At 36.4% G+C, this 13,653-nt stretch overlaps 1 protein-coding gene across 8 annotated transcripts in view; it reads right to left on the minus strand.

Moving 5' to 3' along the window:
* The window catches only part of FBXO38 (F-box protein 38), a 65,364-nt gene that overhangs the window by 44,990 nt on the left and 6,721 nt on the right, over nt 1–13,653 (minus strand). For 3 of the 8 annotated variants that reach the window (XM_055428723.2, XM_055428721.2, XM_088838575.1), the window contains exons 2-7: nt 12,262–12,452; nt 6,664–6,797; nt 4,144–4,307; nt 3,776–3,941; nt 2,178–2,240; nt 1,048–1,185 (exon numbers count right to left, since the gene is read on the minus strand). In XM_055428723.2, the coding sequence (XP_055284698.2) occupies nt 1,048–1,185; nt 2,178–2,240; nt 3,776–3,941; nt 4,144–4,307; nt 6,664–6,797; nt 12,262–12,389 (793 nt within the window). In that variant the 5' untranslated portion in view covers nt 12,390–12,452. Of the gene's footprint in view, nt 1–1,047; nt 1,186–2,177; nt 2,241–3,775; nt 3,942–4,143; nt 4,308–6,663; nt 6,798–12,261; nt 12,453–13,653 lie in introns of those variants that run through there. The other 5 variants (XM_055428726.2, XM_055428724.2, XM_055428722.2 and 2 more) reach the window with 3 other exon arrangements.

Below are 13,653 nucleotides of genomic sequence, written 5' to 3' on the forward strand. Positions count from 1 at the left end.
ACAGCCAAGTGGCTGGCTGTCTACAATTTATCACTGGAAACAAAACCATTAGTAAGTCAACCACATACTGATTCAGCATAAGGGTTTTTCAGTAATATTGGAGATTTAGTATTTTTTTAAATTCCCTGGAGTCTCAATAGTTTTGAGCTGAAAATAACTGAGGGGGAAAAGGCAAGTTGAAAATGTGATCCTTCATTAAAATAAATAGCTCAATGACTTAAACATCTCTCTCTATGCAACCAGTATTATATTAGGTGTTATGGAAGATCACAAGATAGGATTCTATCCATCAAAGAGTTTGTAACTGACATGGACATAAAACATGAACAATTATAAAAAGATAAAAAGGCAGAACATATCAAGAACAAAAATCAAATCTGATGTACTATATAAAAAAGAGAAGGAAGTAAGTCGATGAGGCAAAACTTGCATAAAAGATGCGTACAAGAGGAGGAAGGAAGTGTTAAACCTCAGGACAAGAAAACAAGAGTAAAAGACACTCAGGTGAGAGCTGGTATGGCTGTTTTGAGTAGGCAGGCCTGACAATAAAAGGAGTACTTTGGAAAGGACTCTGAAATAAGGTATCAAGAAGAGCTCTGCTTGTTATGAACTCTGAAACAGAACAGTTCCCACTTGACACACTAGGATAGCAGAAATACTGAAGGTTTTGGAACAAAAATGTAGTATCGTAAAAGCAGTGTTTTATGCTTTAAGGTATAATAAGTCAGACAACATTTACGTGCAAAAAGATCAAGAGATCAGAGACAAAGAAAGTATACAAAAATTTACTGAAACAAACCTATATAAAAAGTATCCATAAGAAATAGATAGAGACATTGTGACACTTTGTCTATGAAGGGTCAAAGGCAAATCATATGTCTACTGTCTTTAAAACAAAGTACATTTACCTACATAAGGTAAGTTACAAACATAAATAGTAACAGCATAATATAATTTCACTGACAACTGTATCGTATCTATGCAATTTGCTTTAGGATATTTTTAGAGTGGTATATGTATATTTCCACTACAACTATAGACACTTACCTGCACAGTTCCTCATGACAAAAGTTCGTAAACTGATGCAAAGAAAATCTTTGAACGGCTGTGGTTTAGTGAGTCTTACCCACTTCATGTAAAGGTGCCTTAGCATTGGGATACAAGGAATTTCAGGAACATTCACCCCTAAAGCATATACACACAAAAAGGAAAAAAAACAAGAAAACCACTAAAAGACACTGTTTGCTGTGTACAGGTTCAACAGTCTATTTTTCAAGTTGACAATATATCCTTCCTGGATATTTTCATCAGCACAAATTAACTAGTTAGCTCCTATGAAGATAAGCTTATATAAAACAGGCTTGTAAAGAACAATTTAAACAAACAATAAATAGACGACTTTGTAATTTCTTTAGAAAAGGCAAATGGAAAGAAGGGATTTAAAAAGTATTTCAACATTTTATACACACAAGCTTTTCTCTTAACTCTGTAACTCTTCAAGCGTTACCAGGAATCATACTTGCAGTGGACCATTTCTGGAAGAAAGGGGATGTACAGTAGGAGGATAAGTCAAGAGATACAGAAGAAGAGAGAACATGGGTAACTTGAAAATTCTTATGGAAGGAAGCAGTTTGAGGAACTTGCCCAAATGTCTAAACACTGTAGATTAGGGAACAGAAAAGAAGTGACAAATTCTCAGAAAGAAATTCAAGGATCCAGAGTGATGACATTTAGAAAGCAACAGCTGGCAAAATCAGTTTAATATAATTTTTAACCTTGGATCAGTAGAAGCCCTGCTAGCAATAGCAACTAGAGAAAGCAAAATTGGGAGTACTTAAATCGGTGGTTCTTTGAAAGCTAAATTCTGCACATTCTACTGTAAGCACTACTCCTTAACCTGGTCCACCCAAAAAAGCAAAGCTAGCTTTAGCTTTGTACTATGTGTAAACACTGTACTCACTGGGGATTAGTCCAAAGGAAGAAAAGCAGAAGGTACAGATTGAGACTCAAGATGCAAAACTCACAAAGGTATATTTAGCATCTACCATTATGGTGGTAGTTCTGATTAGGAAACCCAAGGGCAGCAAGGGTGAGACAGACCCAGACAAGACAGTTATATTCTATGCCCAATCCACATTTTATCCCAAATCCATTCTATAAACAAAGAACACAATTACCTGTCTTCCCCAGCATGTTCATTAATTTACTATACACATTTGTATCACCATCACAGTGGTAAACTGTTGAATTAATCAAATGAATTAATGCATTTCAACAAAATTTATATTTTGTTTTATATTTATATTTGCAATGAACTGTGACAGGCATCATGGAAAATATAGATATAAAATATAAATATAAAGCCACAGTCTCTGACTTTAGAGAGCTTATATTATAAACTTCAGATATTATAGAATCCCTTTATTATCTAAAAATCCAAATTCAATCTGTATATCCAAGTCTTTCATCAGAACCACTTCTTCATCTTGTAAACGAAGGACTGCTAGAGAGCTTTGCATGTCTCCCATAACTGCCTATCTAAATAGTTTTTAAGACCTACTCCTTATTGTTCTTGCTGCTCTCCCTTCCCAGTTTCAGAAATATCCAATTCTTCAATTATCCCCAATATCTGGAAGAATGCTTGGAACACAGCAGATACTCAATATGTACAAGTTAAATAAAATACTTAATCAGTATTAAAGGTCAGGCTATAGTAACAGGAGTCCTCCCCACCACCCTGAAATTCCTTTCAGCAACCTAAGCCAAAGACGACAAATTATATTTGAGAAAATATCTGTCCTTATCATTTACTGAGGTTTGAAATTATTGGGATACAATTTCAGAGAATATTCAGATGGAGAATGGACACCATGATCACTGCAAATAAGGTGTCTTTGGAAAAAGACCACTCCTTCCTCATTTCTCAGGGAAAAAGAGAAGTGGCAGAGTTTTCCAGAAGCTCTGGGTTGAAGAAAAGGGGGAGTTTTCTGCTTAGAGAAGATACAAGTAAACTTAAGAGTTTTATCTAAGATTTTTTATTCTGTCATGTTCTAGAGCTGAAGAGGATAATAAAGTAGCCACTAGCTACATGTGGCTATCTGATAAACTACAATAAAACTTAAAAATTCAGTTCTGTTTCACTGGCCACAGTGGGTACCATATGTGATAGTACAAGTACAGGACATTTCCATCATCACAGTAAGTTGTACTGGAGAACTATTCTCTAAACTCTCCTCTAAAGGGTAGAACTAGGAGCAAAAGGTGGGTATCAGAAAACAGGGGCAAGATTCCAGCTCATTCAAAAAATCAAAAACACAAAAAGCCCAACAACTTTCCAAATTACTCAAACTATTAAAATGAAAATAGACTGATTTTGAAGTAGTAGTTTTCCCACCTACCCACCAGGCCCCTGGCCCCAAAGGTTCTTTACCGGGAAGTCTAAATTTTTATGCAAGTCTCACAAGCATTTCTTTTTCTTTTTAATATATGTACTTTAAAATAAAAATATTTAATTAAAAATTAAAGAAATTTTTAATTGGAGGATAACTGCTTTACAATATTGTGTTTCTGCCACACATCAACATGAATCAGACATAGGTATACATATGTCCCCTCCCTCTTGAACTTTCTCCCACCACCCACCCCATCCCACCCCTCTCGGTTGCCATCAGCAATCAGCAAAGCTATTTCTAAAATCACCATTATTCCCTTTCCACTAATATTCAGTTGTATGGCATTTAAGGAGTCACAAGTAACTCAAGAAACATGTACTCACCAACTAAATGTAAAGTTTGAATTTTGGCTCCTATAGGAATTTTCAGTTTATTTTCAGGAGGAATTGGAAATGCTCCATTACGGTTACGAAATTTCCCCAAAATATGAACATGTGGCATGTATGTCCAAATGGATTCTACTAATTCCAAGTGAGAAGTTTCCACACCCTACAAAATAATGCCAAAGCAAGCATAAGAAAGGCTTTTATTTAGCATCCAAAGTCTCTATTTCTATATCATAAGATCCTAAGTATGCAGTGGAACTTAAAAGTTCGTTATGAATGAAATTTGCATGAACATGTTCTATCCTTCTTTTAATTTAGTGCTTCATTAATCAGTTGATGCCAAATGTTCAACCAAGTACACTCACCACTAAGTTTGGGCATGCCTGCAAAGCTTCCAGAACTCCTGGAATGCTAAAAGCCTCATGGCCCCGTACCCTCCGCCTCTCAAGGTATCGAGGGTGAAGGCCATATAGCTGTTCGACATCTGGCATCTTCTTTAGTAGTGTCAGAAAACTGGAATCCGTGAAGCCTAAGAAGTTCACAAATATTCAGAGCCAAGTTTATCGCCACTTGTAATTTTTATCAAATGTTAACAACAAAAATTTCCTTTTTAACTTTTCATAAGGCTAACATTACAGCTGAACAAATGGTTAAACAGAAAATATTTCCCTTAGGAACAGAAAATATATTAGAAACACCACCTATTCTGAGCTGATACTTCACAGTTGAGGCTTTTTATTATTTTGTTGTTGCTGCTGCTTTTAAGGAACAGACATCTTCAACTAGGAACACCATACTTTCAACCCAGATGACATGGACCTGGTGGTGAGGAAGGACAACCGATCTGGCCACCACTCTCCTTCCCCAAAGGCTCTTTCTGGTCCATAAAACCTTCGTGCTCTATAGAGCACACAACCAACAAATAAGCAAGACAGGATCCCCATTTCAGGAAGCTCACAGTTCTAACCGAAATCCCATCTCAAACTGGGTTCTCTTAGGTATCCATGTCACAACAATTACTCTACCCTGTGTTTAACATCATTCCCAGGATATTTTAGACAATTCATTCTTTTGAACAAGACAGATGCAAGTTAGCTAAGAGAACATAAGCGATCCTAACTATGAGGATGCTGAGCTGACAGAAAACTATTTATCTCAAAGGCCAGTTGTGCTCCACAGTGGGAATCCACCGGATGGGAAGAGAGAAATACTTCCATAGTACGAGCTGCTAGTGCTGGTAAGTAAAGAGATAAGTATCTTAATTTTTGTTTTTAATGGAGGCCATCAGTAAGGCAACTGTTTATTCACTAATAATAAATAAAAATAATAATTTTCAAGAATAAAAGTTCCAAACCATTAAGTCTTACTACAGTTTTCAAAAGTTGTTCTAGTTGTACAGGGCTAGTCAAGATGCTGTGTAAACTCCAAATTCACAAATAATGAAGATTAAGAAGGGACCTCGGAGATTACCTGGTCTCTCTCATTATAACAACAGTCCTCATTATTGTTCTGTACAGTAACTCTACTAAGCCATTCAATGTGTTCACATATCTACTCTCACAACCCGATGAAAAAGTTTATCACCCCATTTAAAAATATAAAAAATGAACATTACCTTTGCCAATGGCCATCCTCTTTTGTTGTATATTACACATTGCCTCCCACCCAAGAGTGGGTAAAGTTCCACCTTTACACAGATGGCGGGAGAGTCCAAGAATATCACATAGGTAAACCATAAAATGCTATATAAAAAACTTATTTAGCATTATTATATAGACAATCAGGGTATAAACTCCAGAGACTAGACCCAGGTGGCACTAGCAAAGCAGGGTTGCTAGAGACTTTTGATTTCACTTTTTTACATTTGTTACACTGATGGGAAGCCTTCAGGCTCACAGGTATTTATCACAGTCTAAAAGAAGCCAGCAATGTAAAAACACATTCTTCTCTAGTTTGATAAGGGGCAGAGATTTTCATTGTAAGATTGCACCACACAAGAGCTCTGCTATCCTGTCTCTTTAGTGCATTAACCCCATCTTCACAATACCTACTGGCCTAACCTCTGTTAAAGTAAATCTAATAAAACAAGTAACAGTCCTTTTCACATTGCCTCTAACTTTTTCTTTTCTCTATCTCTGCAATATAATAAATCCTCTTCCCTTACAACAGTTTCTTTAAAGTATCTGAAGACAAACATCACACCAAGCTAGGTTCTAGCCTCAAGTTTTTGCAATGTTCTTCAAAAAAAGATATAGTGATAACTCTGATCAAGTGACAAAATTATCAGTTGACTGATGAACTCTTTTTTTTTTCCAACTCTTAAAAGGCTATGTAGCAACCCAAACTGTATAACATCTCAGTATTTCAGAGGCAGTCTGTTCTGTTCCTTAGAACAGAGCAAGACAATAATCTCCTCAGCCCTTTACTACTATAAGCTCCTCACCACTCCACTTTGCCCAGCACCACGGCTTCATCACATTTTCAAAATATCAGGATGTGAATATTGCTGATGAAAGGTAGTTTAAAAAGACATTCAAAATTGCTAAGCATTAAACTGGAGTAATTAAAGGACCGCTGTTAACTGAAAAGAAGCCTGATTAGCTCTTAATATTAATTCTTCCCTTTTAGGTGTGCTCTGCTCAACTTAAGTCATTGACTTTTTCCAGTGGTTTCTTTACCTGAGGGTCATTTGTTATGGTTAGGCTACTAACTTTTTTGAGTTCTTCACGTCCAAGGCCAATGCATAATTTGAGAAAATTCCAAGACCTAGTATAGACCTTCTAAAAGTGTTAGACTATCCCAAAGCAACAAGTAACTTTTGATGGGAACAGTATTATTAGTTTCCAGTGGGGCTCCACTGTACATTACTGGCTAGATTTACTTACCACTTGGCATGTATTCCCACCATCGCCCTGCACAGAGATCTACAACCCTCACAACTCTCAGATATAGGGTAACTGCTTCCTTTAGCTTCCGGGAAAGACACTCCATACACATGATATCCTGCAGGGGGAGGTACCTTTGTAAGAGAAAGAAACCCGGATTTATCAAGTAGGTAATTACTTCATCTAACCGACAGGTTATTTTTTTCCTTCCTCCATTCTCCTGCCTGTCAAGTAAAATAAGACCCTAGGGATATTCACCAGGTTTTAAGATTAATATAAATACACAGGATTTTACTAAAAAAAAAAAAAATCAGCACTTAAGCATCCAAAGAAAGTGTTGAGCTCCCTCCATATAGCATTGTATAAATCTTGCCTTTCTCCTTATAAGAACAAAGAAAATCTAAAAGAAAAAAACAAAAGTCAGTACATTTGAAGGTATCGTGATATGGGAATCTAAAAAAGATTATAGAGAGAAATGATTAATTTAAACCTAACCTATATTATAGTTTTATAGAATCCATTTCCTAACATGGTTAAAAATATTCTCTGCTCCTGTTCACCACCACAAAGAATCTCTACTATCTTCTTCATTAACAGATCTGTATACTAAGTTTACAGTGTACCTTTTTCCCTAGATCTTCTACCTTTTAATTACATATTCTTTAAGTACTGTATAAGCATAAACTCTGGAGAAGGCAATGGCACCCCACTCCAGTACTCTTGCCTGGAAAACCCCACGGACAGAGAAGCCTGGTAGGCTGCAGTCCACGAGGTCGCTGAGGGTCGATTGAGTGATTTCACTTTCACTTTTCACTTTCATGCATTGGAGAAGGAAATGGCAACCCACTCCAGTGTTTTTGCCTGGAGAATCCCAGGGATGGGAGCCTGTTAGGCTGCCGTCTATGGGGTCGCACAGGGTCGGGCACGACTGGAGTGACAGCATCTTAGCATCAAGCATAAACTCATCTGAATTACAATTTTCTTTTTCCAACCTCCCTTGTTATCTCTTCCTTCATGAAACTTTTCAACTAACCTCTACTTTTGTTCTGTTTCCAGTAATACAAATAAATTATATATTTTGAAAGATCAGAAAAATCTCATCTCTTTCTCAACAGACCTAGGTTAATTTAAGGGAAAAGAAAAAAGGCAAAGCTCCTCTTTATTGACCTGGTGTTGCATCACAGACACTGTACTATAGCCACTGTTTCATTTCACAACTTTGCAAACTAGGTCCTTTTCCTGTTTGCAACACAGCCCTCCCGCAATCTTTCTTCTTTCCTTCTCTGTTCTGCTGTGTTCCCTAGCCCCTCAACCATCCCTTTATGAACTGACTGGCCAGTGGAAGGCAGGGCAAAAGCTTTATGCTATTGCTAATCCCCTAGCTGAATGAATTCTTTAACATCTCTTACGCGTTCCCTTAACCCTACCTACACTTCTCTGAATGATTCCTTCATTATCTTCAAATTCCAGCCAAGTATACCTTGCTTTCTGCTAAAACTCTCAGTGATATAGTAGGTGCTACCATTATTCCACTTTACAAGTAGTGAAATTCATCAAAAAGTTAACCAGAAAAAAAAGTCAACAGTTAGATAAGAGAGAGGAAGAGCATGGATGTCAACAGGTATGTCTATTTCCTAAAAATTAAGCTAATTCTAAAGGAAAGTTCAAGCATGCCTGCTGAATATTTCTCTGCTCTATTTTTCCCTCCTATATCTGGCCCCTTTGCTTTCTCCTTTATAACTATTTAAATAAAGCGAATAAAATAAAGTCAAATTTTCTACAAAAAAAAAAATTACTGCCAACTTAATCTACAGTTTCTATTTCTCAGATGTGAGGATAATTTTCAGAAACTACATTACTATTCATTTTATAAACAATGAAAAATTGAATTTGTTTTCTAAATCAAGTTTTGCCAGTAAAACTTTTCCCCCATATCACTCATTTTTAGCCAAAGTATTTGCCTTAGTTAATATTATTTAAGTGGAAACCATGTCAGACTTTATTTTTGGGGGCTCCAAAATCACTGTAGATGCTGATTGCAGCCATGAAATTAAAAGATGCTTACTCCTTGGAAGGAAAGTTATGACCAGCCTAGATAGCATGTTAAAAAGCAGAGACATTACTTTGCCAACCAAGGTCCGTCTAGTCAAGGCTATGGTTTTTCCCATGGTCATGTATGGATGTGAGAGTTGGACTGTGAAGAAAGCTGATCGCCAAAGAACTGATGCTTTTGAACTGTGTGCTGGAGAAGACTCTTGAGAGTCCCTTGGACTTCAAGGAGATCCAACCAGTCCATTCTAAAGGAGATCAATCCTGGGTGTTCATTGGAAGGACTTATGCTAAAGCTGAAACTCCAATACTTTGGCCACCTCATGTGACGAGTTGACTCACTGGAAAAGACTCTGATGCTGCGAGCGATTGGGGGTAGGAGGAGACGGGGACGACAGAGAATGAGGTGGCTGGATGGCATCACCGACTCGATGGACATGAGTTTGAGTGAACTCCGGGAGTTGGTGATGGACAGGGAAGCCTTTCGTGTTGCGGTTCATGGGGTCGCTAAGAGTTGGACACGACTTAAGCGACTGAACTGAACTGAATATTACACTCCCTTGAAATAGAAACATTAGTAATCTTATGAAGATTAGATAAACAATGTATTTTTACGCCACGGATACATGGTCAGAAAGCTGGAGTTCAAAAGACAGATCAAACATGTTCTAGAAAAGACGTGTTTAACATGGCAGGTACAGCAAAGTTTGGGTTTCTTTTAAGGAAACCATAGTTTTTTCTTATTTCATGAAAATACGCTAAACAGTTACTATAGGGCTACAAAAAGAATTTTCAAATAAAAACTTTAGAAGCCTAAAAAATAAATGTTTATTTTTAGAATAAACATCTCAGACCAAATTCAAGCACTCAGCTTAGTTCAGTGTTATCACTACATTCTGCCAATCTGCTACATGTTTTTTTCATAAAAACTAGGGTATATCCTTCTACTTGATTCCATTCCTTCTACTGCCATATTCTGTTTGAACTGCAAAATTGAATCCACTATCAATTTAAAATATGATCAAATAACTAGGGTACATCCTTCTACTTGATTCCACTCCTTCTACTGCCATATTCGGTTTGAACTGCAAAATCAAATCCACTATCAATTTAAAATATGATCAAATTTGTTCATAATATGTCCTGCTGCTGCTGCTGCTGCTAAGTCACTTCAGTCGTGTCCGACTCTGTGTGACCCCATAGACGGAAGCCCACCAGGCTCCCCTCTCCCTGGGATTCTCCAGGCAAGAACACTGGAGTGGGTTGCCATTTCCTTCTCCAATGTATGAAAGTGGAAAGTGAAAAGTGCAAGTGAAGTCGCTCAGTCGTGTCTGACCCTTAGCGACCCCACGGACTGCAGCCTACCAGGCTCCTCCATCCATGGGATTTTCCAGGCAAGAGTACTGGAGTGGCTTGCCATTGCCTTCTCCGTAATATGTCCTACCATTAGTCAAAAAACAACAAACACAAATCCCTAGAAACCATTTTACCTATGCTGTCCTCTAGAATTTTAATAGCTTCATTGTTTAATTCACTGAAACATTTAGAATACAGTTGTCAGCACGTACACCTGTGGATGATTCATGTCAATGTATGGCAAAAACCACCATAATATTGTAAAGTAATTAGCTTCCAATTAAAATAAATAAATAAATTAAAAAAATACAGTTGTCAGAAATGAAAGATAAGAACATGCTTTATTATTTTCTTCAAATAGTTTTTAGTCTGTGACATCATCACTGAATAAGCCACTCAGCTTTTCTTCACTGATATGAATACCTAGTTTGTCATAAACTGGATCCCCTCATATATTTGAATCCACATATGGAGCCTATATATGGAGTCTGTTTTACCCAACTGGCTGGCTATCTTCTCCCACACCAAGTCTTTAATTATTTTATACTTTAGAATACATTTGAACATCTGCTAGGGTCAGACTATTTCTGGACAATTTTGGCTACAGGATTTTCCTGCCAGATTAACTTTAGTATCATCTTGCTATGTTTAAAAAAAAAAAAAGGTCTATTAATTGGGCCTTCTATTACCAGACAGAACTGAACAAAAACTACACTGAGAGAATAACAAAATGCAGAAGATAAAGACTGAGACAAATTTATACTGAAAAAAAAAATAAAGTGCCTATGGTTCCCCTAAGTAACTCTATCACTATTCTATATAATCTGCAAATATTTAATCATTTTAAAAAAATTTAAAACCTTTCTAGGAACTTCACATGTGGAAATTTCTCCTAAGTAAACTGTAAAAGAATCTGATGCTGGGAGGGATTGGGGGCGGGAGGAGAAGGGGACGACAGAAAATGAGATGGATGGATGGCATCACCGACTCGATGGACTTGAGTTTGAGTGAACTCCGGGAGTTGGTGATGGACAGGGAGGCCTGGCGTGCTGTGATTCATGGGGTCGCAAAGAGTTGGACACGACTGAGCTACTGAACTGAACTGAACTAATCTAAAATAATGGAAAATTCAAATGTTTAGAGAAGTTAATTGCATTATTTGAGAAAAATTAGAAGTAATCCAGATGAAATACAAGAATAAAGGTAACTACATCATATCATAGTCAGTGGAAGAGAAAGCAGTGACTAAACTGATAAAGACTATGTAGTAATATGGAAAAAGGCACAACACAATCATAATCATTAACGCTTGCCAAGTATTCGTGTCATGCATAATATAAAGTGCTTTAAAAGAATTATCTCAGATGGGAGGGAGGTTCAAGAGAGGGGGGACAAACATATATCTATGGCTGATTCATGTTGATGTTTGACAGAAAACAATAAAATTCTGTAAAGCAATTATCTTTCAATTAAAAAATAATTATCTCACTGAATCCTCATAATAACATCTTTATATCTATTATTGGTCCACAGTTAGTAAATGAGACTCAAGAGTCAAGCTCTGGTCTCTCATCCCAGAGACAAAGTATATTAGGATGTGTTTATTTGAGTGATAATGAAAGAAGAGAGCAGAAGAAATTATAATGACAGTTTTTTGGTTGTCTTTTTGGATTTGTTTCTGGTTTCTGTAACAGTTGTTAAGTACAGTTTAGATAAATATATAATTTTTAAAAAAGGTTTTGAAAAAAGTTTGTCAAAACAATCTTAATGTGTACACTGCATATGGTGGTTATTATTTCACAGAACTTTTTTTTCCATTTACTTACATATATGTGCACACTCAGCAAAATGTTGTTTCTTACTGTGGACTGTAATCAAAAAGTCAGAAACACTGTCTTATGTTGTACACAAATGGTACTGTAATAATAAAAGTCAACAAATCTATCAGTCAATAAGAATTCTAAGAAGCCTGGAATGTTAACAGTCTAGATAATGTCTGCCCAATAGAACTTTCTGCAACAAAGGAAAGTTCTTCACTGTCTGTGCCATCCTATACAGTAGCCACTAGCCATACCAGATCTTTAATTTAAACACCACATGTAGTTAGTGACTACCATACCGGACAGACAGCTCTAGGATTTGCTTCTATTTATAAATTCCAGGTAGGTGAAAATCAACCAAACAAAACCTTACCTAAAAATATGGCAAAGCACTTCATGTGAAAGTTGGTTCATATAATCCTTTGTTTCATCAGATACTACTTCTTCAGGAATTTCATTATTCATGAGACACGTTTTAACACTTTTCTTTCGTGGACCCATTGCTGTGTTATCTCCAGGATCAAAGAGCAAATCTCCCCTCTTGGTTACTTGTCTTCAAAGCACCTGAAAGCAACCAGTGATTAGAGGAGACTAAAACACACCAGACCCAGACAGAAATTATCCTTATAAATCATAGGGAAAACAATGTCTATTCTGGAATACATAAACAGCAGTGCTATTACGATGATACAGGCTACATTCAAATTAACAAAAATATTACACAAAAGGCACAGAATATCTTTTTTTCTGAAGAGAAGTAAAGGTAAAAACTAATTATTTAGAATGAGCAAAAATCCAAAGAATCTAGAGTCCTAAATTCTATTTGTACTGTTGCTTCCTAGCTAATTCACTCAATTTCTCCTCATGTGTAAGATAAGATCAAACTAGACACAGGTGCTTATGATTCTAGGATTGCCCTTAACATAGCAGAAAGTAGAAGACTCCTAGATTCTAGTCCTGGGTCAGCCCCAGATTATTTCTATGAACTTGAACCACTGTTTGAATTCTTCATTCTCTCACCAATGAAGTGTGGGGATCCAATTCCACCAGTGGGTCACATATCCCTTTAAGAATTTTATTTAAAAAAAAAATAATAACCTTTTCTACAACAAAACAAAAAACCAAAAAAACTTAATTTTATATGCAACTTCAGAAAAAGAATAAAACTACACTTCTCCCTCTCTCTCTCCCATAAATATTAAGGAGCAGAAGTTAATTCACTTTTGTATTAAATATATGTATGGTTTGTTTGTTTGAGGGAAGAAGGAGGGGATGGGAGGGAGAGAGGAGGAAGAACGGAGTGGGGGAAAAGAGATCAAAGTCAGACGAGCAAACTTCCGCCTAGAGGATTGTTTTATTTTTTAGGTCAGGTTAAGAGGAAACTATGTGAAAACAGTGTCGTTTACTTTTTTTTATAAAATATTTATTATTTTCTGATTATAAAGTCTGTAAAGTATAAAGATGTAGAAAAGTTATACCACTCAAGGCAACCGGTGTATTTCCTTCTAATCATTTTTTCTGTGCATATTTTAACCTAGTTGAGCTCATATATATATATATATATGTACAGTTTTACCTGTTCATGTAAAATAGTCACTCAACATGATAAAATTTTCCTGTGCTATTAAAATCCTATTTTTTAGTAACCGAATTTGAATAGAAAGCGAATATAGCAAAACTTACTGAACTGTTCTTCTATTATTGAATATTGACTGTGCTGTGCTCAGTCATGTCCATGGGGTCTCTTTTGTGAACCCCATGGACT

Source organism: Moschus berezovskii, chromosome 8 (genome assembly GCF_049115385.1).
Source record: "Moschus berezovskii isolate FMDL1 chromosome 8, NW_MosBer_1.0, whole genome shotgun sequence".
Lineage (NCBI taxonomy): Eukaryota > Metazoa > Chordata > Mammalia > Artiodactyla > Moschidae > Moschus > Moschus berezovskii.